We start from the raw sequence: 23,179 nt of genomic DNA, 5'->3' as shown, positions 1-23,179 counted from the left end.
AGATATCTTTATATCGATATTTACACTGATGGCAAGTGGGTGGTAAATAGCCTGTAAATATTCCCCTTATGTCAGTGTCCAGTCATGGGTGTAACCAATAGACAAAAGAAAGGTGGGAGGCATCAGGGGTGAGAATCTCCATATTCCAGGACATATATACCAGCATGCCTTTAAAAAGCCCTACTCTCTGGGATCAAGCCCCATTTTTTTCTCTTCTTTTTATTTCCACTGGCTAATAAACTCATCCCAAATCTCAGTGATAGCCTTTCAACAATAGGGACATCCTGACTGATCACTATAGACCCTTTTTTGAGCTAGCTTGATAAAGGTCATTAATAACATGAGCTGCCACCTCTGAACAAAAGAGAAAAGGTAAAAATGCACATAATTTGGGTTGCTGATGGAGTCCCATCCTCCCAGCCCACACCATGGGTGTGTGCAAGGAATTTCTCATGCAGGCTCATGTGAACAACCAGTATGCAGTCAGGCAGTTTCCAGTAAAGAGCTCTAAAGACTTCAGAGCCACTGCCCTACAAAAGTCCATTGTTCATATGCAGGATCTGCCTCCCTAGCCATTCATTATAAAAGCACAGATCACAACAGTGGCATGTTTATCTTAGCAGGGTGTTAAGTCTAACCAACTGAGTCACAGAGGTAGTTTAGGCTTAGAAATGGGATTACTGCAGCTATTCTGAAACACCTAAAATGCAGGACAAGGCCCAGGTACTATGTCAGTGCTCAGACAACATTTTAAGGAAGTAGAATGTTACTGGGCTGAGTCTGTACCAGATAAAAGCATTTTATTATAAGAGAATGAATGGAAGACCACTCTGGTGGAGAAGGAGGGGCTTGTTCACAGGCAGCTGTCACCCCAGAGAGTCCAACCTCTTTGGCTGTGCTCTGTGGAGAGGCTGGTTGCTCTACAGGGCAGTGTCTTACCCTTAAAATGCTTGAACTACCCCCTAGGCTAGAACTAGTGTCTGTGAACACTCTCATACATGGGTTCATGCATTGAAAACTCCAGCTAAAAGTGATGCAAGTCTCAGGAGGTGAGTAACAGCTGTAAGAAGTCCAACAATTAAAGGAACTGTTTCTCCAGGTCATCAGCATTTATGAGTGAGTCTGGATTGGCATTACATTATCCTATCCTCAACTGAGTTCTGTCTTTATTATAAAGACAATATTGGTTATTTGGAGAGCTGCATTCAGCAGAGCAGACAAGTGTCCTGCTGGGAAAGTCCCCTACATGGCCATAAGGAAAAAAGTCAATTTCATTCAAGCCTTTACCCTGTAGGATCTTTTTCCCTTTCTACCATAACCTGTCTCCCAACCCAGAAGACAAAGTCTACTCTTCTCCTCTTCCCTAAGTAATAGGAAGTGGAGCTGAAGGAAATGGACCTCATGAGAAATTAAGAGTGGTGTTAAGGGAGGAGACACCTTACAGCCAGTGAGGCTAAGAATGATGTAATAACCTGTGAAACAAGACCACCACCAGCAGTGTTCAGGCCACTCCCTAAAGAATCAAAAAGTTTTCTGGCACTCAGGAGATGAGGTAAAAAGGGAGAAGCAGAGAGACAGAGGCAGGGTGGTGGCTAGGGAACCACAAAGCAGGAATGAAGGAAGGATGGCGTGCATCAAGGACATAAAGGAAGATTGAGACAGACAGTTTGGTTCCTCCAGAGAAAGACAGAGGACAGCAGCAGATAGGGTTCAGACAGAAGTGGCATACTCATGTCCATGCAGCTATGCATGCAGAGGGAATCCTGGGAGAACACATGAAAGGACAGCATCTGTGGATGCTTTGCATGAAAGAAGAGAAATATTTGAAAGGGGACATGGAAATACAGGAAATTTGTAAATGAGACCTGAAATACTGAGGAAGGGTGAGGTCTTCAAACATTCATAGACAAAGAGGAGATACTTAGAGTTCTTGAGCCTTTGACACTACAAAAATTGTTTTGCTCCAACTTTCTGGGCAAAATGTGTTCACTGATTGGCAACTCCCTTACAATTTCCTTCCTAGAAGAAATCAGCTTTTCTTGCTTGATCTGTTCAGTTCACTGTTACCTCACTTTCAGGTTGTGACCTTCTCTCGAGATGTAACAGGAAATATTTTCCAATGGCCCTGTCAGAAATGGCTGGGCTTTGCAAGACACATGACATTTATTCACTCCTGCTTCAAATCCAAAATGAGCAAGGCACAAACACAGGTGAAGGAGGAGGAGAATAAGGAAGTAACATGGCCAGGCTTTCACAGCAAGAGAGGAAATGCTGTGTAGGCAGTCAGCCTTTCTACAGATAGATTCAAAGGGAACTGAGTACCACCAAGGAAATAATCAATTAAAAACCTCCTAAGACAGAAAATCCCATGATGAGTGTCCTGGGTGTTGTGGGGCTTTCTTCTGTTATAGTTAAAATTACTGCCTAAACAATAAATTTGACTGGAGTAAATAGGGAAATGATAATTATGAAGCACAAAAGCCTCCAAAGATTAGCCTCTGGTGCTATAATCTTTTGTGCAAAGACTGCCCTCATTTACCCTGAGAAAATAAACAGGTGAAAACAAATGTAATCACCTGTGGGAGGGAGTAATGAATTTAACCAGCCTCTTCCGTCTCCCATGTTTATGATTGTGCTCTGCAAGTAGTTTTCATTTGGTGGTTGCAGTCTTCTGTGTGACACCTAATTCCCAAATACAGCACACAGCTCCTGAGGCTCACCTTATCTTGGGCTGGTAGAAAGAATGAAAGAAGTGTCAAGGGTGATACACAGCAGGCCTGCTGGAGCTTTAGCTGCCTGGTACCAAAGGAAAAGATCCTTGGCCTTATCAGATCCCTTTGGTAAAGGCTCTGCACATTCCTAAGGAGGGGCTTGGGACCAGTCATTTGGATAACCCAAAGCTCTGGGCAAGGGATGTGGAACAGGCTGAATGCCTTTGATCAGTGGAAAGAAGAGAAAAAAAGCCCTACACACACAAATTACCACTATCCCCCATATGCTCTCCAATACCATGCTGCTGAGAAGATGTGATGAATTAGGAGTCAGGAATTCCTCCAGAGCTGAAGTGCTGAACCTGTCCAACACTGCATTTTAAAAATACTGTCCAGTTAATGATGATTTTTTTAAGCTTTCTTGTTATTACTGCTAATGTCAAGACAGAGAACTAAAATAAATAGTGTTCTTTGCATTATTCCTGGTTCTTACCTGTGATGGAGTGGGTGATAATTGTGCTTTGGTTTGGGATAAGCATTATTCTTACATATTCTCAATATTTTTTTCAGTTGTTTTAGACCTGTGACTGCAAATTCCTAGAATTTTGCAGACCTTTTCTAAGGGGTCCAAAACAGAAACAAGCATGTTATCACCAGGTGTAAATTTTTTCTGAAATACTGTCATGTGAAAATTGCAAGGATCCAGAAAACTGAAAAGATGGGGGAAAGTACCATCAGTTTGGTCTAAGCTCCTTGTAGAGGCTTAAAAACACTGCCAAACAAGACCAGCATTATGATCTCACTCAAGGAGTTTGCATGCTGAGCATAGTAGCCTGTGAAATAAAAAGCCATTATCTAGACTTGCAACATAGAAGTACCAGTAACAATAGAGAATTAAAAGATTATGTTTTCTGCATTATTTCATTTGAGAAGATTATAAGGCAAAAGAAGAAAATGAAAGGGCACATACTGCAATGTTCTCCAAAATAGAAACTGGCTGTGACCTCTTAAATGTTTTAAATTAATTTATGCATCAAATCTTCCTCCCCTTTTCCATGAATGTCCCTGTGGGAAGCAAAATTGTGCCATCTAGTGGGATTTAGACCAAGTTGTAGCTGTGCATTCCCAATGGACACTGGACACCCTACAGTCCTGTTTACATCATAGCATGGAGGCTTTTGGATTCCCCTTTGTCCCCAGGTTCAAATCCCTCCTCTGCCACAGATGCAGGAAGGGTCCATTCACCCTGCCAGTCAGAGGGCCAGAGAAGGGGAGGGGAACTTGCTTTTTCAGTTATCTGCTCAATCTTTTTTTTTTTTGGCTTCTGCATTGATGAGAAAGATGGAGAAAAATAATTTTAGTGAGTACAATTTGGTAAACTTGAGGGACCAAAGCCCCAGGGTTCCCCATGAATGAAGGATGTCCCACTTGCCAAGCAGCCAGCAGCTTTGGGATTCTGTGCTGCCCAGCTATGGAGTGGTGTATGCAGACAGAGCTGTAGCACAATCTCATTTCCTAGCATGCTTTTGTAACCATAGTTAAGCAAGAGGCTTGGTATAGATTTCAGTGCAGCTTTTAATCTTTGTCCCTTATGGACTTGTGTATCTTTATGACAGAAAGTGATTTCACAGCTTGCAATTTTTTTCTTCTGTGCTGATCATAGTGGAGAGCCATATAATATATTACTTCAATACTCAGGTGCATGAGTTGCAAGAGACTCATATACCTCTGTAAAAAAACATGATAGGTGGCCTTGGGACTGCTGTCTATTGCCTGAGTAACAAGTGAATGAGTAACAACAAGTTTTCAGTATTACTTAAAAGTAAAGTTCACTGGTCAGTCTTCAAATAATTAGCAACTCTCTTCTCTACAAACACAGGAAAAAGTGACCTTTTCCATCAAGGCATAAGCTGTTTTTCTCCAACTCAAATCATCCCCTGGAATAATTGGATCAGCTTTGCCCATCGGCAGACCTTTTGTCTTCTATGAATCAACATGGAAAGGAATCTTAAGAATGTTTTGGTCATTTCTTTCGGATTTTTACTTCTCTTTACTGCTTACTCAGGACTCCAGAGCCTACAGGTAAGAGGGGCATCTCCCATTGGCTATCGGGACAGCTGGGCTGGAAGGGCATCAGGCCAACTGATAGTGTGAAACACATCAATATTCCCATGCTGTGTCTGAGGAAGGCATGCACAGTATTTTTATAAGGTGGGTTAGAACATTAACTTGCTGCAGGTTAATATTCTTTACCCAGATTTGCAGCATTTACTAAATATTTAATTCTAGTATTTTTCAAATAGCTTGCATACTTGTGTCATGCTACTACTCTAGATCCACAAAATTGTTTCAATGGAAACAGAAAACAAAATTAACCTGAGATGACTTTTCTCAAAAAAAGATATTGCCAAAAGGAAAACAATTCAGTTTCTGGAAAGGATTTGTTTTGAATGTTTCTAAATTGCTAAGATTTTATAATTATTATTATTGTACAGCAACATGAAATAATTAAAAATTATGTCCAAACCATTAAATAGTTTAAGTATAAAATAATACAGTAATTTCTAGGCTCATGATATAACATAATAGTATAAAAATTATTTTTTAATAAAGCAATTGTGACTTTACTGGCATAAACATCTTAAAACATAGTAGCAGAGATGGGTTTCTAGAATAACTTGAATACTCAGGTTACCATTAGAGCTCACTCGCTCATCCAAAATAAAAGACTGAAGGTTTCTGTTGCTGTCTATGAATGCTTCTGAGTAGATAAACACAAGGAGAAACTTTTCAGCCTAAAAGGCTCTGCTGGTCTAATGGCTGATAAATGAATAGAAGACATTGACAAGCGACTTTAGGCAAACTATTAACGTATGATCACGATCAACTGTATTGAATTTTCCAACTGGAGTGGGAATCTCTATGCCTTAAGGGTGCAACTTGATACATTACATGATGAACTTGTTTGCAATAATGACGACTTGACCTCATTTCAGGAAGAGTCTATCCTTGTTCTGTACATCTCTCTTCTCTCCTTGAACAGCTTTTCTTTGCTGGCATTGTCAGATTCTGAACTCAGGGCTGTTCTGCAAAAATAGAGCCAAAACTTGATGGAGGTATTATGAGTTGGGGAGATTGATGAGGCAGGGCAAGATAAACCCTTGAAGCTGCAAGTCAGTCCCACCATCTGAAACAGTTGGTTAGAGCTTGGTGCTGATAACAACAAGGTTGTGGGTTCAATGCCATACAGGCATTTACTTCAGAGTGGGACTTGATGATCCTGTGGGTCCCTTCCAACTCAGAATAATCTGTGAACCTATGCACCTGTAACTGGAATATTAAACATTTTCATCATTCATTTCAATATTTCACTACCCAGACCTCCCCAACAACATCAACAACAAAAACCCACAAAAGAACCCAAAAACAAACAAACAAACAAAAACAAAAAAACAAAACCAAGACAAAACCAAAACAAAACCAAAAAAACCCAGACAGTAAAATTCATATGATTGTGGAACCCTGGCTTTTAAGTTTTGGAAGTTTGAACATGTGATAGTTCAAAAATAAGACCTCTGAGATCAGGAAGCCTCTTTGCCTGTTTACAAAACAACCATTCCAATTCTCAAATGCCTTGGCCCTGCTCTAACAGAGACTGTCCTCACCTCACTGTCCTGGTAGTTGGCTGTCTCCAAGCGAGCTGCATGACTGCCACCATGGTCCTGCATGGCCAGACTGCACAGCCGCTGCAGGCATGGGAAGTGTTCCATGAAGCCACCAACATCTTCGTTCCCCCACAATGCTCTCCAGTGCCACCCCCTCAGCATGCAGTCCCCCTTCCAAAATCATACTGAAGCATATCACCTATTAATCAAAACAATCAGGAAAACATTGCTAAGCAGCATAGAATTGCAGAATTGGTTGACTGGAAAGGACCTTAAAGATCATCTCGTTCCAACCCTACACCATGGGCAAGTACACCTTCCACTAAACCAGGTTGCTCAAAGCTCCATCCAGTCTGGGCTTGAGCATCTCCAAGGATGGCGTATCCACAGATTCTCTGGGCAACCTCCTCCAATGCCTCACCACCCTCACAGTAAAGATTTTCTTTCTAATATCTACCCTAAATCTCTCTTTTAGTTTAAACCTTTTGCCCTTTCTTGGCCTATCACTATCTGCCTTTGTGAAAAGTCACATCCCCAACATTTTAAGGTCCCCTTTGAGTACTGAAAGGCTGCAATGAGGTCTTCCTGGAGTCTTCTCTTCTCCTGGCTGAACAATCCCAACTCTCTCAGCCTGTCTAGGAGAGGTGGTCCATCCCTTGGATCATCTTCATGGCCCTCCTCTCCAACAGGTGCATGCCTTTCCTGTGCCAGGGACCCCAAAACTGGATGCAGTGCCTCAGATGGGGACTCACCAGAGCAGAGTAGAGGGGGACATCACTTCCCTTGCCCTGCTGGTCACACTAATTTTGATGCAGCCCAGGATGCAGCTGGCCTTCTAGGCTGTAGCACACACTCTTGCTCTTGTCCATGTTCTCATGCACAGAATTCTCAAGTCCTCCCCTGCAGGGCTACTCTCAATGTGTTCTTCTCCCAGTCTGCACTCATGTCTGGGATTGCCTTGACCCAGGGGTAGCACCTTGAATTTGGACTTGTTGATCCTCATTGGGTTCACATGGACCCATTTTTCAGGCTTGTCCAGGTCTTCCAAACTGATCTTCTCATTTCAACTTTCAGAGCATCAAGACAAGAGGATAACTATTTTGAGCATAAAACTATAAAACCTGTTTAGATCAGTAAAATGCTATTCCTTCTTTGTGAAAATGTGGGTGAATCAATTACTTCCAAATACTAAGGGCCACTGTGAGCCTAGTAGGATATTTGGACCTTGGCCTCTGAAAATCATAGAAATTTTCACACCTGTAGTTTAAAGCAAAGAATCTCCCACTATTGCTGTGCCAGCCCTTGCAGTGCAGATCTGAGAATATTCCTGCTTGAGACAACAAATGAGGGCCAAGAAAAGAGGTTATCCTTCATTCAACTTGCTTTCAAAGAGAAAATCTAACAAATAACATGAAATAATCTAAAGAATGACTTACCAAAGCTTTGAATCTGGGCAATCCTCACCTAGCTTTGTATAATGTTTTCATAAATGGTCTAACATTTTGAAGAAATTTCCAAGTCCATAGTCAGTCTGTTTTGGGGAAGTGAGACAGCAATACCCAGCCCCAGATGCTATGTCCGTTTATTTCTGCCCAAAGCCATTCTCTGTACACTCTCTAGTAATATGTACCTGTGGTAAAATTTGTCTCAATGGCTGTTTTTGTCCCTGCAGAGCAGTCTCAATGCAGAAGAAGGCCTGGGTGTTGCTTCCCTAAGTGTTCTGTATGCTGCACTCACCTTATCGTCCATGTTCCTGCCTCCCATCATCATCAAGAAGCTGGGCTGCAAGTGGACCATCGCAGTCTCTATGTGCTGCTACGTCGCCTACTCCTTAGGGAACTTCTATGCTAGCTGGTAGGATTTAAATATTTTAACCCTCTCTGTTATGTTCAAACAAAATAAGTAAGGGAAAAGTTCTTTCTTCTGTTTCTCCTCCATTCCTGCTCTAACTCTGTGTTGCAGAGTAGAAAGTTGGATGCCAAAGGTGCTACTTGGAACAAATAGAGATAAATAGATCCAGTTTTAGGTGGACCAGAGAGGTGAACATGTGCAAAGATTCAGAATGAATACACCCATCTACTCACCTGATGTTGCTTCTCCAACTCATGTTTGTAGCAGAGATTCCCCTTTGGGGGGGGGGGGGGGGGGGGGAATCAGGAGTTTCATTTAAAAGTCAAAAGACTTTTAGGGTTGTTTTTGAAAAGGTTGAAGGAGGACAATCTTCCAGCCAGTAGCTCTGGGAGAAGAGGACCAGAGGAGAAGGCTAACACCTGCCTAGCTCTTTCTAAAGGTGGATGACCAGCTTCTGCTCTCCAGTGACAAGGGTTGCAACTGTGTAGAGGAAAGTTGTCAATATCCATCTTCTGAAGCACATGTGCAATTTAGTTCTCAGTTTAACATAGTTTAACTTGTGAGAAGTTATGGCACATAAGCACAGACCCAGCCAGCCTTGCCTAGGCCTGGTCCCCGCCCAGACCTGCCTATGCTTGCATGGCCCAAACTTCACAAGGCTGGCCTTCTCTTGATTCCATGTAACAGATTTATGGTATCATAAAAAGGATAAATCTATTTCTTTGATGTCTGTTTTTGCTGTTGGATCTTTGGGCAAATGATTACTATGCTAATGGCAACAGCTATGCTAAATAAAGTGTTCTTTGGCAGGTACACACTTATCCCTACCTCTATGATCCTGGGCTTAGGAGGAGCACCACTCTGGTCTGCCAAATGCACTTACCTCACTATTGCTGGCACTTTGTATGCTGACAAAGCAGGAAAAAGTGCTAAAGACATTATCAACCAATACTTTGGGATCTTCTTTCTGGTGTTTCAGACTTCCGGCGTCTGGGGAAATCTTATCTCATCCTTGATACTCAGCCAATCTTCCAATCAAGGTAAAATGTATTTAAAATTTTGGCGCTTCTTTCTATAAACATCAACTAGGTCTAGATAGATGAGAGGTAAATTTCTGCAGCTGAGCTGTCATAGTCAGTGGAAGCAGACACTTCAGATGAGAGTTAGCCCATCTGAGGATAGGTGTCTGAAACAGAGAAGATAAATTTCTCTCTGAAAGTGTCTATTTTCTATCAAAAATCAGCTATAAAGAGAGTTCAGACAAATAGCTAAAAAATAGAACTCTATTGAATTCTGTTTCAATTCTACTCCTGGATTGCAAAGCATAGATAGGCTGCAGGCAGTGACAGTCCTTCACGTCTGACTTCTATTAGAAGTGGTTTAAAACAAAAGACAAAATACTGAACCAACCTTTTTGCTTGTAGTATTGGGTTGGTTTGCTGTTATGCATTCAAAATTGGTCAGACTGGTTGCTGGTCTTGCTGAAAATAAGTGCTCTACAGAGCTGTCAAGAAGAAATAGCAGTAGCTGTTGGCAGGAGGCCTCCTCTGCTGTATTTCAGGCTCAGACAGCAGATGCCAATGTAGCTTGAAGAAATCACTCAGCAGCAGTGCCCTCATTTCCCATGCATGCAATTGGTGTCAATTTTAAAAGGGTAGTTATGAAGATAAATTAATATTTGGATGCCACCTTACAGATTCAAAATGCTGCGGTGTCTTATCATTGCAGTCTCCTTCATATTCCACATCATGTCAAAATCAAAACAGGATTGTTCTCCAGACATGGAGAGAATTTTCCATATACACTGCTACTATGAGCAGCAAGAAGTTACCTTTTTCCTGTCTCGGTTAAGCACTATGTCCTCTGAAGAGTTCAGAAATAGCTACTAGGTTAAAGCTAAATGTCAGGAAGATGGCATCAGATTTTAATCTTTGAATCCTTGGATTTATGGCAAAGTAGTTGCCACAAGGTGTGATACTTACCTAGAATCATCCTTCCTTTAAACATGAGGCACTGTAGGTGAAGCACCATTAAAGCAGAATGCTGGCAGACCTTTTCAAGTGCAGTGGAGCCCTGCTGACCTGATCCCAGAGCCACATGATATCTCAGGGGGGAATATTTCTTTTCTGATTTCACTTGCAGGGTAGAGGCAGTGGTGCAGCTGTGGGGTCTGTACAGACTGCAACCATTTGACTGTCCGCTGCCTCGCAGCACACATAGTTTTAACAAGAGAAATAAAATACTGGTGTTTTTTTGGTCTTGTTTTACTTTTGAGGATGTTCCTCCAAATTTAAAAGATACTTATTTTTTTATCTATTACATGGAATCTCAGAAAAATCTGTGTTCCTGTGAACAACTCTCAAAGCCAAAGGCTTTGCACATCTTCATGACAGTGATGAGTAGTTATAACATAAATTTCTCTACTGTGCCTTCTCAGTGGGACACAGCTTTAATCTAGAGGGAACTTCTTTGCTGGGGTGAGGGGGTAAGAATCTCCATGCAATTCTTTTTCTCTCCTCTGAGGCTTGTGCAAAGGCATCCATTCATATTTTTATGTACTTCAAATGTATAATTTTGCTGAGCAGTAGGAAAGATACAGCCTGTATTTGGAGAATCAAAATGGATAAAATTCAGACATGTACCTGTTCTAGACGTATTGCCTGCACCACTGCATCCAGACACAGCGAGGCAAAGTTATACCATATGGTAATACCAGAACCAAAGACAGTAATTGGTGTAAATTACAAGAGTCATCCTTCCTCATTCAACAATATTAGAGCTTCAATTCAAGAGAAACAGTGCAAACCCTGCCTTGCAGCTTGCATATGACTAATTGCATGTGCAGCTTCATCTTCAGATGATGCAGGAACCGATAAAAAACTTGTTTTACACATTTCCACCCTTCATTCATGTGACTCACCTTTTGCATATGGCAATTTTGCTGAAGGTCTGTTTGTCTATTTTTTGCTGAAGGTCTGTAGTAGTAGTGACTATAATAAGGTAATGATTTTTTTTACATTACTACATTTTATTTTATGTTAAACCTAAAGTTGTTTATGAAGCTGGTTAGACAGCTGATTCACATCACAGCAGCTTTGATGGGAAGCAATGAGGAAAAACACACTAAAAGTAGTTACACAATAAGCTTAATTGAAAAATTATGGATCAGCTCTTCCTCAAGGAATCAGCCAAGGTACAGCTGTATTGCCCTTTATTGTGCTTGGACCAGAGACAAATTCTGCAGTGAAAGCACTAAAATTACTGTGTGGCTTTGGATCATCCTCCTCCAGGAGACAGTTTATTCAGGCTTACACTTTGGGTTAGCTTTTATTATTTATCAAGAGAGTACTGGAGGAAGTGGGCACAGTGTGCTGGTGACAGTGTGTGAGTACATGTGTGTTTGTGGCTGTGACATATGCCCTGCACAAAAGTGATAGGACTGCACAAAGCAAAGGTCTTATTGCAAACCCTGCTGAACTGTTAGTTTCAACTGTGTTCTTAGAAAGTCATAAAGGCAGTAGTAAAACAATAAAGTCAGGAATAGCAGGGTACTTGGAGGACTGAAATACTGTGTAATAATAATTTGAATTTATATTAATAAAATGTTTTGAGGTGATTTCTGTTCCTGTAACATATACAGAAATTATCTGGAGATGAAAATGCAGGGCAGCTGTAAGAACTGAAGTCCATCAGTCCTTTGCTGGTGTAAACTTAAAGGCCTATCTCTTGAAGTATTATGATTAAGAGGTCAAAATATATACTCAAAATTTGAATACTGCAAATTGAGCTTGGATTCAGATTTCAGCTCTAACTTTAGTCCTTGTCCTCATGTAACCATTAATTCAGTGTTTGGTGTCTCCTTTGTTTCTCTTAAACCAAAATTTGTGTGTGTTAAATGGGGATTCTGAAGTTAAATATCTCTAATCAGGAAAGACTTGAAACCAGGAGCAATCGCTAAGCACTGGATTCCTTACATGCTCATATCCTTGCACATAGTGTGGACTTACCTGATCTCTTCACTGACCTGTCTTTCATTTGGTTCTCAATTAGGGGAGATCTCAGAAGAAGACCTGGAATGCTGTGGAGCATATGACTGCCTGACTGATACCACTAACAGCACTGGCTCAGAAAGACCCTCTGACTCCTTAATCTACACACTGTTAGGGGTCTATACTGGTGAGTGATCCACACAACCTTTAATCACTATCACTGATGGAGAGCCTCGTACTGGTGGAATCTAGCATGGCTTTGCAGATGAAGATTCTGACTTTCTCCTTCAATCTAATTTGCTAAAGGAAAATGAGATATGTGAGAGCTATAAACAACTCCTTCCTAAATATGCAAGGATTAACTGAGTGAGGAAAGTTCTGAAAAGTATCCCACTCAAAAGAAGTTATTTTCTGGATAAAGGAAAGTATCTGGTGCACCTTAGCTCTGTCAGAATATTTTCACTGTCTCTGAACATAGAGGTAGTCTCTGTGCTGAGACAAAAACATAGAATTTGCCATACACTCCAACAGAGTGTATGTGATCAAGGCAGGGCCAGGTCTCAGTGCACAGGGACATTGCAGAAAACTCTTCCTCTGTCCCCATCCTCCATTCCTAATTGGTGGGAAAGTGTAAAAGATATGCCCCCACTCTCCTCCCAGAATGTACTGGAGCTGATGGCTTTCTGCTCAAGGCATGTTTGTCTGTAAAGTTTAAATTTAAATTTGATGACTAACATATACAGCACTTCCTTAGGCTTTGTGCATACAAAGTGAATGCAACCCTGCTTCCTCCTGACCCTGCGTCACCGGGGTTTCGTTTTTCTTTGAAGCTCTTAATAAAAGAGATGTCTTTTCTTACCTCAAGGGAGAGTAACCGGCTAAATATTTCGTTCACAGACATTTTTAAAATGTGTCCTCTATTTGGTGGCTGAATGCTTGTTTTGCCCAGCTTGGGGGGAGAAAATAATGGATAACTCTTCTGCTGTTTTGCTTTCTCAAGGACTGTGAATGTTTCCATTTATGGTCATATCAACTCCTATAAAGCCATGCCATTATCTCCTACAATTGTTCTTTATTCCTTTAAAGTATTTGTTATATATAATTTTTTCTAAAAATATGGATGTCCTCCTCTCATCCATTCAAGTCCAGCAATCAGATCATAAGTACTAATAAACACTCTGGCAGAACCAGTAATGACTTGAATCACAAAGGATTTACAGCTCAGCCACAGTGGGGAACCAGGACACTGGAGAAATTTTAGGACACATGGATGAAAAATAATAAGCAATAAAAAAATGAGGCAATTTATTGTAAATCTGCTGATGTATTTGGATATTAAAAGTTCACAGTAGAGACAATATCCATAAACATATTATAGGAGCGCATTAAATAAGCAAAGTGGATGGAAAGAGGTGGCCAGTTCTCATCTTACTCTGAACTGTAGTTCTTTCCATGGATGGAATTCTAGTCAGCATAAGTGAGGAAACATTATCATGCCCTGCATCCTTAATGAAGCAATCAGTTGTGAATCTATGGTTGTCTCGTACATTATGAGGCATGGTTGACTTCTTGATAACATGAAAAAAATTGTTTTGATTCACTACACAAGCAATAAATCTAGACTGATACATACATGATCATTTTCTGATTAACTACTCCATATATTCTTTTATATCCTGCTTCTGCTTGGAAATTATAGGTTTGAAGCTGTAACTTCCATCTTTTCAAGTTAACTAGAGCTGCTCACTATCATCTTCAAAACAGCATATATTCCATACTCAAAGCATGGTTCTGAGCCAAAAAAAAAAAAGAAAGAGGCACAACATATACTGGGTTTCAAGACAGCATTTATTTTTCTTTCCATGTATTTGAAAGAAGAGCCCCGCTAGCCATGAAAACCTTGGCACTGGAAGTGAGTACTCCTCTCTCTGGTTGATTTAAAGCCTTGTGATAGCTCCCGAGGGAGGGAGCTGTTTCTGGCCAGCTCCCATGGCCGTGGCCCTGGGCTGCCCTGGCAGGGTGAGCCGTCACCCTCTGCGGCCGGCGGCCGTCACACAGCCCAGCACAGCTGAGCTCAGGGGATTTGCCAGCGCACAGCTGTATGCAGAAGATGTGACTGTAGATCAGGCCTTCTTGTTTATACAGAAATGGCCTTTACACTGAAGCGGAATCTGAGGCAGCTGCCAAAATATCCCACAGAGAGCTAAGCACCGAGTCAGAGCAGTAACAGCAGCAAGCAACTTCCCATCATTCTTTCAGCATTCCTCAGTTTTTCATGAACTTTTTGTTTTGCTTTTTGTTGCAGCTAGTGGTGTGCTAGCCGTGTTGCTGGTTATTATATTTCTGGACCAGATCAAATCTGACCAAGCAGAGACTGAGAAAGAAAAAACACCCTTTTGGTCTACGTTCCTAGCAACTTTGCGGCATCTTAAAGATAAAAGACAGTGTCTTCTAATCCCTCTGACAATGTACAGTGGGTTTGAACAGGCATTTCTTAGTGGTGACTTCTCAAAGGTATGCATGTAAATGAAAATATATTTCTGTCTGATTTTTTTGTGCTGTTGCGTCTTATTATTACATCTGATCAATATTTATTTGTCAAATGAAGATTTTTTAATGATGATTTGTGGATTGCAAAATTACTGCTCACTTCTACATGAATGACCTCTGAGTGACATCTTCAAACAGCAGTAAATATGTCCCTTGGAATAGCCTCAAAAATAATGCAGTAGAGAGCTTAACTCACCAGTGGAGGCTGCAGCAGAGAGCTACAGGTTCAAACTCTTCACCTTGTTGTAAATAACAAACTGGGAGAAAAGCCAGAAGCCAGCAAAGCTTTCATATCTTCCTTCCTCTTCTGGTTTCCCTAGAGTTTGTATAAATGCAAGTCATCACACATTCCACATACTTTATTTTGACAACCTTTACGGTAAGAGGGCAAGGCCTCAGCATGGCTGGCTAAAAGCCCTCACCAGTCACTCCTGCAGCAGGTCCAGAGCCTGACAGACTGAAGGGATTCAAACCACCTCTGCTCCTCCAGTTTCTCAGCAAACCCCGACATGCAGCAGGTGTGTTCTCCTGGCATTTGTTGAGGAAGCCTCGAAAGAAAAGGGGCAACCTTCCTGAGCTGCTTCTTTCATGCTTTAGGCTTTCAAACCTTGCATATAAATCAGATGGAACGGTGCACTTGTTGCTGTGCTGGAACGGATTGAAAGGGGCTCTCCATGGCAACCTCCACTGGTTATATGCTCTTATAGAAGAGGTCCTCTTATTTTTTGGGAGCTGCTCTGTCATGACCATAGTGTCAATCATCAATTTTCATCTCTTGGGCTACCATGGGAAGGGCAGAAAATTCTTAATGCTACTTCCAGGAGTTTTATTTGTACAGCAAGCAGTGCTCGGATTTGTTCTGCTTGTTACTGCCCTGTTTGCATGGCATCAGTCTGATTGGGAACTGGGGAAGCAAAGTTGCCCCTGAAGGCCAGCTATGTCAATGCAGCAGAGACTTGTATGCAAAATCTCTAGCAGTGGTCTTTTAATCTCATCCATGCTGGCTATTTACCAAACACTCAGGCTAAGATTCCTGAACTTTAGCTGTTTATTTTTATCAAAGAAAATGTGACACCACTATCCCTTGTCTTCCAGAGTTTTGTGACCTGTGCCCTGGGGATACAGTATGTTGGCTATATGATGATCTGCTTTGCAGGTATAAATTCCCTCTGCTCTCTGCTCTTTGGAAGGATCTCCCAGTTCACGGGTAGAAAACTTCTATTTGCATTAGGTATGTAGAGATTTCTTGAATGACTGATCACCACATGTAATCAAATCCACTACTCCCTCCTTTGCATGTACAAAGGGATAGCTTGCTGTCAGCTATCAATTAAAACCAAAGTCAGTCTAGAGGCAGACTTCACAAACTTCACTCATGAGAAGAGAGGCAGCTCAGCTCACATCTAAGCACTGTATTGCTGTCTTTGCCTTACATCGCTTTGTGGTGATGTAAGTTCAGCCTGCTTTGGAGGGCTCTATCTGTGCAGGAAGTGCTCTATAGCTTTGGTGCTTTATAGCTCTGATGCAGCCAATGAGAAATGATCTTACCATGCAGATGTTGAGACTTGCACTATCATAAGTAGGATTTCTCCACTGGGCTGAAACCTCCTCACCCTTATGAAGTGAAAGCAAGTCACTGTTGACCTGAGTCTCAGGAAATTACAAACTTGGAAATTTCAGTGAAATTTCAGGAAGCTTTTTAAAAGTTGGCCTGTTGTCCTTTTTACTACTTGTTCTATAGGGAGAAAAGTAGAAGTCATGTGTCAGGCTAGTATAACTTAATAACTTAAGGGCTTGTGTATGGGACAGTAATTTTCATGTTGCCTTGAGAAAAGATTTGCATATTTGAGAACATCTCCCCCTCCAGAGAACATTGTTCTAATGAATAATGGAGGCATTAAAAAATACCAACAAATATTTCTTTTGTGGCTCTATGCATTATGCATACGGAAGTGGACTAACACCCTATTTCCACTATGCAATAATTTGTATTATTAGAAACATCACTGATAGATCAATATGCATCAAGACATTCTAGCCATTTTGTCCACAGGAAATTTTAAATCTGGACGAGGAAGAAGAAATTTAGAGCACTTTCTGTTATGGTCACTAGCTCATAGATTCTTCTGTCTGTTCTAGGTGCATGTCTCAATCTATAAAACTCAGATACAAAAAAACTCCAAAAAACCAAAAACCAAAAACATCTAATAGTAGCAATAAACAATTAAATCTCCTCCAAGACTGTAGTGTTAGAAATTGAATACCTCTGAACCTCTCAATTCTGTTTAGTGGTCATTTTACTCAGCCTGTGAATGTGCACCTGTGGGGGGGGGGGAAAAATCTGTGACTCATTTACAAACCACTTTTCAAAAGAAAGACCCAAAGCCACCCTCTAGAAATCCTTAATTGTCCCCTCTGGCCCTAAATGAAAACCTCATTTAAGACAAGGAGAGCAGAAGTGTGTTTGCTCCCCCTTCCCACATGCCTCACATGACTGCAAGACTTTCAGAAGCTGCTTCTCCTACTCAGTGGTTCCTGTCCTTTGGGCTGCAACCATATCAGCACTGAGGATCTCTCAGCTCAGGACCCTGCTCAGAATTATGAATTAGACACTGTCAAAGGCCTGCATTGTCTTGTGTTTCATGTGATATCGGCTCAGTCAGCACAAAGCTCAATGAACCAGAAAGATTTTAAGATTGCCTTGTGCTTTCATTGGGGGTAGAATAAAAAAATGTTATCTACCACAATCTGTCCTGATTATAATTACATCTATGTTTCTCTTCTTTATTTCCTTCTAAATCAACAGCTGCAGTTCTGAACACAAGCTGTTTAATAACAGTACTGCTCTGGAAACCTGATCCCAAGCAGCTTGCTGTGTTTTTTGTAATCCCTGGTCTTTGGGGTGTATCTGATGCTGTTTGGCAAACACAAACTAATGGTAAGTCCTGATGAAAATGAAATGTATTTTCTCAAGGTATAAGAGTCTGCATGTTTGAATCTATGAAACAATGCTGCATAACAATGATAATGGCTTTCAGAGAGCAGCTAAAAAATGTTAACTCATTGGAAACCAGAAGAAATAGAACAAGTTGGAAGTAAGCATGCAAAATACTCATTAAACCAAGTTTTCCAAGATGAAGAGAGAGGAATACTGCAGAAGATGGTAATGGGTATTCAGAATAAATATTCTGGAGGAGTATAAGTATTTCAAAGTAATTTAGAAAATAAGAAGAAGTATACATTTAGTCTGTCTTTTGCAATGAAGGAGAGCACTCTGGATAAAATTAACTCAAAGCTCAGCAACAAAAGAAGAAGAAAATTGTCTGTTAGGAGATATTGGAAAAAAAAATGTAGGAGAAAACCACAAAAAGCAATATTATGCAGCCAAGTAACTTCATACAGCTCTGATTTACTCCATTTCAAAACTCATAATCCAGTGTGATTATGCATAAGCAGGCAATAAAAAGCAGCAAGGTCATGGGGCACTTTTCCTTGAAGGAAGAATAAAAAGCTAGGAATCTTTAGCCTGGACAAGAGGCAAGTATGGAAAGCAGTCAGTAAGGTAATTAATTGTATGGAGAAGGTGACTCGAAATTAATGATATCTCCTAAAAGCAGGATTAGGGACACCAGATAAAGCTATCAGGCAGACGCCTGTATAGAAATCAAAATGAATAGTATTTCTCACACAATGCAAAAACAAAGTATGGAATTCATTGCCAAATATTTAAGCTGGAATTATAATTCATCATTACAAAATCACTTCAGGGCAAAGTGCTCCACTGGGCACACATCAGGTTATGTGTCTTGGCCTTCCTTCCTCTGATCCCTTTGGTTGGTTCAGGGCCTTAGAAGATTTCACCCACTAGATAAAGCGTCATGTTCCTCCTGAGGAGCCAGATGGAAAGCACGGCAGTCCATTGCCTGGCACTGATAGTGACCTCCTTTCAAGCACATGTCCCTGCCTCTAGCACAGGGCCAGCATCATTCTCTGCCCCTCCAGCAGCTCCAGCTCATGTCCCCTAGAGGAGAGCTAGTACACACATCAAGGGACACCCTCTCATCATCTCACATCCTTACCAGACGCTTGTGCCTTAGGCAAAATTTTCAAATCACTGCTCTTAATTATACTTAGGGCCATGGAAGGAGAACATCAGTGAGGATTTGCTGTTCATTCATTTCCTGTTTCTTCAGCCACGGTCATTCTGACTGCTCTGCAAGTTTATTCCTAACACTTTTGAGAACTTATCTTAGTCTTCCACTGGGATAAAGGACCTGTCCTTTGTCCTGCTTCTGTCTTATCCAGAAAGCCTTGTCCTTGGATACTGTGCTTCTTTCAGAATCACAGTGGAGTTAGGGATGGAAAGGATGTCTGGGCTTCAACTCCCTTGCTCTAGCAGGGCCATCTGGGCACAGCCACTTTCTCAGGACCATGCCCAGGGACCCTTTGATATTTTCCAGAGAAGGACACTCCACATCCTCTCTGGGCAACCTGGGACAGTACTCAGTCACCCTCATAGTAAAAAAAAGAATCCTGATGTTCAGAGGAAACTACATGTATTTCAATTTATGCCCATCTCCTCTTACCCACTTTTCTTGGACACCACTGAAAAGAGCTGGGCTTTGTACCCCCTCTTCTAGCATTTACATACATTTGAGATGTTCGTGAGGAGCATGTTTCTTCAGTAAGGCTCCTGCACAACTGACAAAAATGCACCTGAGGCCCACATTAGGGAAAAAAGCGGTAAGTACAGAGGACTTGAGTCCTCTGAGAAGTCTGAGAAGGTGGCTGAGAAGTGACTGTAGAATCCAAACCCCGAGATGAGGCAAAGACAGTGGACAATGCTTCATGCTTTCTTGATGGTGAGTGAGCTCTGCAACTATGTGACTGGATTAGTCTCTATTTACAGCAGTGTTTCAGGTCATCTCCATTCCCAGATTCCTGCAAGATACTTGTGAAAATTTCACATTTATGTGAAAATTTTCACATTTGGAAAACACCCAAATGTTCTTTTTCCTTGCATAGTGTTTTTTTTTTGTTTTTGGTCTGTACCTTACTCAGCTGTTTCACAGCCCCCATTTATAAAATTACACAAAGTTCTCTTTGTCACATTGTCACAGTGAAACATCAAGTGATGGCATGAAAGAGATGAATTGAGAGGTGCAGTGACATTGCCCCACAATGCTGCATCCCAGAATAGGATCTTCAGTTTGACATATCCATATAGGACTAAATGTCTTCTCCCCTTCAAAGGTTTTATACAGATATACATCTCATGAGAAATTCCCAGCATCAAAGACTATGAGGTGAGATAAGACCTCCAAAATAACATTGGTTTACAAGGTCTGTGGTCCTTCCTTTGCTGAGCTCCCATGAATGCTGCAGATGAACCAGTGAATACACAAATGGCACAGTGCCACATAGTTAAGGCATTCTTTGGTTTCCTTTGTGCTCCTGAGGATAGTTAATACTCGAGTACCCCCTAGAGGATATGTAGGCTCACAGTGGATGAGTCACTTCATCTTAGAAAGTTTTCCTGACATGTTTGTGTTTGTCTGTGGAGGCTCTCACTTATTTCTAATGAAAGCTACCTCATTTCAGAGCATGTAGTGCTCTTTCTTATCTAACTTGAGCACAGATATTGCTGATATTGCCCACTGACAAAAACTGTATCTGGGGCACAACAATTGTGCCACATGGAACTATCAGGTGGACTACAGTTAAACCAAGTTCTTTCCAGGCTGATTTGTGTCTTTAGAAAGAATATTAGTCTAAAGAGTTAATAAACCCGGACTCAAATAATTTCTCGCAGTCCTGTTACATATCCATGCCTACTAGTACCAGGGGAATGAGTGGGAAAAAAGGCAGTGGAAAAAAACCAGGACAATTTCCATGGAAGTGGACTGTGGAATTTCAGAACTAGCAGCCTCTTCACTCACTCAGCCCAGCAGGTCCTGCTGAAGCTCATCCAGGCAATTTGCTTCAAAATAGCAAACATGTACCAGCTGAAAACCAGATAACCTTTCAACACGGAACTGCCATGGCGTTAGAAACCTTCCTAATACCTTTCTAGAAGATAACGCTGTGCATATCAGGAAATTAGAATGAACAATTTGTACTTTTTCATTTGTTAGGCAAAACTGTGAAGGATTATCATATCTACACTCCACTGAGCCAGTTTAATGAACTAAGTACATCTTGTGATGCACTTGTCCAGATTTTCCATCATGCCTAAATTGAAACAATTCAGCAAATGTCCTCTTGCAGTCATCAGGACACATAAGCTTTTCATACAGATTAAGTCTCTCCCTATTTAACAAAACTGAAGGGGTAGCTAAATCTACTCAGATTTTTCAGAGAACTTTGCATTCCTCTTTGCCTTTTGGCTGAATGGACATATTTCAAACAGATGTGTTCTTAGACAAGTGGGTGAAAAGAGTCAAAGTTCCTTATATTCTTCTCCTTCCCTCTGCACACACAATATCTGAGTGAGAGTAAATGTCCTGCTCTTTGTCACCGCTGGTGCTAGCTCAGCAGCCAGAGGAAAGCAAACTCTCTGCCCTTCCCTGTGTGCTTCACTAGTCAGACTTGAAGGCTGGAATCCCTCCCTCAATCCCGCAAAACCCTTTATTTCTGTGGCTAATAATTTGAAAAAGGAAGTCATGCCATCTTACTTCAGTCGGTCACTTTATTTCTTCCTTATTTGCATTTCTGTTCCCCTTTTCTTCCATGTTCTCTATTTTGTTGTGTTTATTTTGCTAGGCCACTTCATTCACAGAAGCACAACAAATTTTTTAAGACAAGGCTTGTATTTTCCTTTCTCTGACATTTATGAGGGAGTGTCTGTCTTCCCCATTGTGCTCTATTCATTCCCTTTGCAGAAAATACGTGGTTGCAGATTTAATCTTCACAAGACATGTTTTTCCTTCCTTTCTTCCTTCCTTCCAGCACTTTATGGCATTTTATTTGAGAAAAACAAGGAGGCTGCCTTTGCAAATTACCGTCTCTGGGAATCAGTTGGATTTGTCATCGCCTTTGCTTACAGCACCAAACTGCAAGTCTACATCAAAGCCTCCATTGTACTGTCTGTGCTTGTGCTGTCCATGCTGACCTACGGAGCAGTGGAGTACCTCGAGGCTAAGAGCTCCCCTGGGACACCTGCTGCTACAAAGAAGGAAAATGGGGGACCCCACTCCCAGGAAACACACATGTAATCCAACAGGGATTGGATTGAGTGATGGAGGCAAAGCAAACTGGCCAGCTCCTTACAGGCATGTGTCCAAGGGTGCTCCAGTGTGTACTGTGTCCAGAAAGACAGTAAAGGAACAGATTTCAAGGGCATTATAATGCAAATATCTCAGGAGTAAAAACCTCCTTTGACATCTCACCTTTATAAGGGAAGATTATCTGACTTTACCCTTTCATGCAGATGACCAACTTATTAATAAAGTTTTAAGAAATGTAAGCAAGATTCCTAAAGTCCTCACCTTTTTGTTTCTGTAGATAAGGCATGGTAAATCTTTACAGTCAAACCACATGCAGAATGAAAGAGGCAACTGCAGTTGCTCAGTTGATTGCAATTAATACACATAATTTAATGGAACCATTAATTATTAAGATTAACGTTGTTTTTATGCTGCATTCTTCAACACCTGCTGTAAATTACATCAGCCTATAGACTGTCTATATCTGCAGTTCATACCTGCACACCACAGAATCAACCAACCACCGAGTCCACCAACCTGTCTTAGGTCAGCAGACAGCTGTGAGTCTGCATGTCATCCCTCTATCTCAGCACTCTGTGTCTTTTGATTTTCCTGTCTCAAAATTTTCTGTCACCACTTACAGCAGCTCCATCCTAAAAGAGATGCATTCTACAAGACAAAATACTTCAGCGGTTATGACCTTGCCCCACTTTCCCATCCAGGGCCAGAGCTGTTTTCAAGATAAGGAGCCAGGCCATGGGGAACATAAGAGTGCAAGTGACAGTGCAAGTCACAGAGAAATAGGGAGAAAAGGAGGATGGCTTACACTGTAATCTACAGAGATCTACACGTATCCTTCAGTGGCTCATCTCATTTCAACTTCTCTTTAGTTTTACCCATATTGTTTCTAGATATGGATTTTTGTGGTTTTACTGCAAAGAGAAGAGTGTTACAGTACAGTTACTGTGCAGTGTCCCTGCATCTTAATGAGAGAGTAATGTACAGACCTCACGTTTATTACCAGTAATGACATATTCAAATCCTCTGTGTGAGGCAGGCAGCACCAAAGGAATTGCAGACAAATGCTTTCCATGTCCAAGACTAGTGCTGCCTCTGGAAATAAACCACATGTAGCTAGCTAAGTTGTTGCCTGCCATGGAGATAACATTTGAAACTACTTCCTCTCAGTTACTAACCACAGCAGGAGG

At 41.3% G+C, this 23,179-nt stretch overlaps 1 protein-coding gene across 2 annotated transcripts; it reads left to right on the top strand.

The window, feature by feature from the left end:
• The first annotated feature begins 4,684 nt into the window (after positions 1-4,684).
• On the top strand, positions 4,685-22,121 carry UNC93A (unc-93 homolog A). 2 transcript variants are annotated; one of them, XM_059468952.1, is made up of 8 exons: positions 4,685-4,793; positions 8,049-8,230; positions 9,038-9,267; positions 12,278-12,407; positions 14,526-14,730; positions 15,862-15,997; positions 17,573-17,704; positions 21,715-22,121. In XM_059468952.1, the coding sequence occupies exons 1-8, from the start codon at positions 4,707-4,709 to the stop codon at positions 21,978-21,980; spliced, it is 1,368 nt and encodes a 455-aa protein (XP_059324935.1). In that variant the 5' UTR covers positions 4,685-4,706; the 3' UTR covers positions 21,981-22,121. The 2 variants fall into 2 exon arrangements, with proteins under 2 accessions (XP_059324935.1, XP_059324936.1); XM_059468953.1 differs by lacking the exon at positions 12,278-12,407 and having other exon boundaries at positions 14,522-14,730.
• The last annotated feature ends 1,058 nt before the right edge of the window (positions 22,122-23,179 follow it).

Source organism: Ammospiza nelsoni, chromosome 3, assembly GCF_027579445.1.
Source record: "Ammospiza nelsoni isolate bAmmNel1 chromosome 3, bAmmNel1.pri, whole genome shotgun sequence".
Classification (NCBI taxonomy): Eukaryota; Metazoa; Chordata; class Aves; order Passeriformes; family Passerellidae; genus Ammospiza; species Ammospiza nelsoni.
This window is presented reverse-complemented; position numbering and strand designations above follow the sequence as displayed.

Excerpts from the sequence above, each read along its gene's own strand:
- UNC93A (XM_059468952.1), top strand. The coding sequence starts at position 4,707 with ATGGAAAGGAATCTTAAGAATGTTTTGGTCATTTCTTTCGGATTTTTA. Across the intron at positions 4,794-8,048 it reads CAGGACTCCAGAGCCTACAG|AGCAGTCTCAATGCAGAAGA; the intron begins GTAAGAGGGGCA and ends TTGTCCCTGCAG. Across the intron at positions 12,408-14,525 it reads TTAGGGGTCTATACTGGTGA|TGGTGTGCTAGCCGTGTTGC; the intron begins GTGATCCACACA and ends TGTTGCAGCTAG.